General features: G+C 40.8%; 1 protein-coding gene across 2 annotated transcripts; it reads left to right on the top strand.

Annotated features, from left to right (window-relative positions):
- The first annotated feature begins 924 nt into the window (after positions 1-924).
- Positions 925-3,729, top strand: LOC119307396. 2 transcript variants are annotated; one of them, XM_037583471.1, is made up of 5 exons: positions 925-1,100; positions 1,583-1,802; positions 2,838-2,904; positions 3,012-3,186; positions 3,275-3,729. In XM_037583471.1, exons 2-5 carry the CDS (start codon positions 1,618-1,620, stop codon positions 3,490-3,492), a joined length of 645 nt encoding a protein of 214 aa, XP_037439368.1. In that variant the 5' UTR covers positions 925-1,100; positions 1,583-1,617; the 3' UTR covers positions 3,493-3,729. The 2 variants fall into 2 exon arrangements, with proteins under 2 accessions (XP_037439368.1, XP_037439367.1); XM_037583470.1 differs by having other exon boundaries at positions 926-1,104.
- The last annotated feature ends 262 nt before the right edge of the window (positions 3,730-3,991 follow it).

Below are 3,991 nucleotides of genomic sequence, written 5' to 3'. Positions count from 1 at the left end.
AGCAATTTGTTTTTCAAAAAATGGAATGTTCTGTGAAACGCAAACACTTTCCAAAAATTTGTGAACAAAATTTTAAAAACTATAACATTTTATCAAAACAAGAACATTTTTTTGAAAATCTTGAACAATTTTTTTGAAACGAGAACATTTTTTCAAATTTCAAAACAAAATTTGGAAACATGAACATATTTTGAAATCCCTGAACAAAATTTGCAAACATGATTTTATAGAAATTTGTGAACAATTTTTTAACTGGAACATTTTTTGAAACTCCTGAAAAAAATGAAAACATGAACAAATTTTGGAATTTGTGAACAGTTTATGAAAACAGGATCATTTTAAAAAAATTGTAGAAAAGTTGAACAAAAACATTCCAAAAATTTTTTGTAAAACAAGAACATTTTCTGAAATGCCCGAACAATTTTTGAAAAATGCGAACATTTTCTGAATTTATGAAAAAAAACATGAACATTTTTTGGGAATTTTAAACGTTTTGAAACGAACAAATTTTGAATTTTCCGAACAATTTTCTGAAGAAACGAAAAAACAGACAGAAAACAGAAAAAGGAAAAGAAAGAAGGAAAAGAAAAACGAAAAAACCAAAGAAGAAACAGGAAAACCGGTCAAAAAGGAAAAAACGGTTCAAGTAACCTTCTAGAAGGTTGCCAAAACCGGCTGGCTAACTCTCGTATAATGGGCCGGCCGTTGCTAGCGATGCTATGCCTGTGCGTTTTGTCGACAATTTGACGCAGTGAGCGGCGCATAGGGTTTTCCTTCCCACTCAACTCTGAACCGAATTGTTGAACGACTGGCGTGCTTCCTGGCTGGCCCAAGGCGAGCGGTGCGCGCCACGGGACGTCAGCGACTCGTCCATAATAGTCGCTAGAAGCTTCTCTCATCTCTTTAAAAAAAATATCGCTAGAAGCGATAAATAGGGAACCCCAAATCCCCCGGACTCCTCTTCGGCCGTTCCCCTCCCGGCGCACACGCTTCGCCGCCGCGCGTCCCCCACCCTCCTCCTGCCGCCTGCGGAGCAGACGCCGGCGCGCCTCTTGGTTTGCTGCCTGACGTTGGAGTCCAGACGCCAACCACCTTCGTCGGCGCGTAAACTCTCTTCCTCTTATCTTATCTTGTACCTTAGATCTGCACGCGCGGCTCTGGAAAAAAGGCAATTGAACTACCAGGGTTAGAGTGTGTTGAGAGGAAAAGTTCCTTTTCTCTGTGATGATTGCCTGCGATTCGAGGATTTAAGTGATATAAATACCTGCTGCGATTTCAATACTAATTACGATAAACTGTCCCTAACCTGGTGTGCGATGGTTGTCTGCGATGATTTTAGCAAGCGGTGATTGCAATGTTAGTAAATGTTCAGTTTGATGCAAATATTGTCAGTGGCGATTCTTCTATTTTCATTCGGTGTATTAGATAATTGCATCGGCTGTGCTGTGTATAATATCGGAGCTTTAATAGGATAACCATCTACAATCATTGTTAATTGTTAATACCAACCACATTGAATTCTTTGTTGCCCTCTTATTTTGAATATCCTTTGCAGATAAGTAATAACATATTCCTTCTACAGATCACTTTCAGCCGGAGTGTATTGCCAAATCAATTATGGGATCTTCTAGGCTGAATTTGGAAGGATTTGAGCCATTTATCGGTCCATCGTTGGAGCACCTGCTGCCACAGCTGTCACGTGAGGAGCGGGTACGATTGCAGAGCCAACTGGGCGAGCACGAGCGCAAAGTGAAGCGATGGAGTAAGAAGTGCCCTCCATTACCTTCGACCCACTCAGAAGGGTATGCCCTGTCCGCCTGAAACAGGCATCCCTGCTGTAAAGGTTTCTGACAATTGCAAGTGCGCACCAGTTCCTACATTAAAGTTATTGATCGAAAGTAGCATAACCGTGAGACATTGTTTGGGTGCTGTCCTATCTTAAGTCCAGAATATGAACTAAATTAGGCAGTTCCTACTTACAGTTGAAAGTATGTTCAATCACTTAGTAGTTAGTACACACTTGAGTGCTGTTAACAGATGGTAGTGATGCATAAACTATCCTGCACCAAGTTTCTTGGTTTGGAGCTTTATAGGAATTCGTCTCGTCAAACCTGGAAGGAACAAACTCGAGGATCACAGCAGCAATTAATTTTAAAAATATCATGCTACTGCAGATTAATTCGGTCATGTGATGTCTGCTTGCGCATAGCACAGGTAGATCTACTTATGTCCAACAAAAGATTATCTTTGACAGTCGTGACATAGACAGAGTGCCATCCTCACCTTTTGTTTCAACTGAAGAGCTACTGACTCTTCAAGCATAGGCATGTTTATTCAAACTCTTCTTTCGTTGGCCTGTGTTGGAATGAATTGTGAGTCTTTGACAACATTGGTTGAAGTCAAACAACTACTACCTCCGTCCAGATATAACTGTCGCTCAAACAGATGTATCTAAACGTACATCTGTTTGAGCGACAGTTATTTCTGGACGGAGGGAGTATATATCTTGGACACAGGCCTTTTGATTATTTTTTCCTTTTCTCATGCACCAATTGAAAAAGTTCCAAGGGAAGTTATATACATAACATGTTCGTGTGACCGAGTAATTCCAATTGTTCATTTTTGCACACTGTCATGACACCCATGGCTGGAGAAATACATTATGGAAAGGGTTTTTCTGAGATTACCCATCGGCTCCAATTTTGTTGATTATGATGTGGCTTAATGAGAAGACTTGTTCGCATTCAGAAGTAGGGCAGAGTGTCTTTTATTTATGCTCGCTCGCATGTTAGACAACTGACATATTAAATGAATTGCACCAATTTCATTTGATGCAGAACGCGCGACTCCTCCATCATGCCTCACGTCCGCCATGCTATCCGCCATTACAATGCCAGGCACCCGGTACATGCAGTTATTTTCATTCAAGGAGTAATTTAATTGGTCCTGATCAAGTTCATCGCAATTATTTCCTGCTGTGTGTTTCATGACATGTCATGTAATTTCTGCAGGGTGACGAGTTTGATGTTGTGAAGCCTCTGATGGAATCCAATGCTAGCTTCAGGAATCAGCTGTGGGTCCACGTCAACTTCTGGGCTCGCAGCCGCAAAAGCAATAAGATCAAGCGATTTTTTGCTGAGGTGCACTACGATCCAAATCCCATCGTTGAAGTGTGCATCGTCATTGGTATGTATCTGTGCCTGTAACTTCTTATCTTATCTTCTTTACTGCTTCATTAGTTTTGATTAATGTGTTAACATGCACGGGCTTGCAGAAGAGCCTCTTGACAAATACAGGAGGAGCTGCGCATTCTGTCCTGCCAACTGGGACATTTTGCACCCTGTGGGTTCCCGTAAGTTTCTTTGTGGAAATGACAAGGACAGGATTGAACAACAACTCAAGCCTCGTGTGCTCTCTGAATATCTCGGAATGCCATTCACTTGCTGCCCGGCCTCCCCCATTCAAGAGAAAAAAGGAAAGAAGAAGTTTTGAACTTGTTATGGCCGTCTGTAGTTTCTGACCATGTCGATCAGTTCAGGTGACATTTAGCAGATATATGGAGTAGATATTTGTAGCTTTTTGGTTATTTCTGTGTGTTATTACTTTATTGTTACGTTGCGTTAGCTAAATATAATATGTAATGGATCAGGTCAGGTGACATTTAGCATGTCAGGATGGCTAAGTCTCACTCTATGTCTCCGTCGATTCTATATTCCTTTTATCTTTGCATGGAATTTTTCTTCTTATACAAATATGTCATTTGACTAAAACTGGTTAAGTCTCGGGGGTGTTTGTTTCCAGGGACTTTTTAGTGTAGGGACTAGAAAAAGTCCCTCTTAGAGATTTTTTATCAAACGGGAGAGACTTTTTAGGGACTAAACTAGGCATTTGAGACTAAATGAAGAAGACTCTCAAGGAGAGTTTTTTTTTTGGCCTTTTTGTGACCCCTCCATGCATCCATTGGCTCGCCACCTCATGGTACTGTTTGATT

The sequence above is a fragment of the Triticum dicoccoides genome, chromosome 5B (genome assembly GCF_002162155.2).
Source record: "Triticum dicoccoides isolate Atlit2015 ecotype Zavitan chromosome 5B, WEW_v2.0, whole genome shotgun sequence".
Taxonomy (NCBI): domain Eukaryota; kingdom Viridiplantae; phylum Streptophyta; class Magnoliopsida; order Poales; family Poaceae; genus Triticum; species Triticum dicoccoides.
The sequence above is the reverse complement of the archived record's forward strand: the minus strand, read 5'-3'. Positions and strand labels throughout refer to the sequence as shown.

Excerpts from the sequence above, each read along its gene's own strand:
- LOC119307396 (XM_037583471.1), top strand. The coding sequence starts at position 1,618 with ATGGGATCTTCTAGGCTGAATTTGGAAGGATTTGAGCCATTTATCGGT. Across the intron at positions 1,803-2,837 it reads CCTTCGACCCACTCAGAAGG|AACGCGCGACTCCTCCATCA; the intron begins GTATGCCCTGTC and ends CATTTGATGCAG. Across the intron at positions 2,905-3,011 it reads ATTACAATGCCAGGCACCCG|GGTGACGAGTTTGATGTTGT; the intron begins GTACATGCAGTT and ends TAATTTCTGCAG.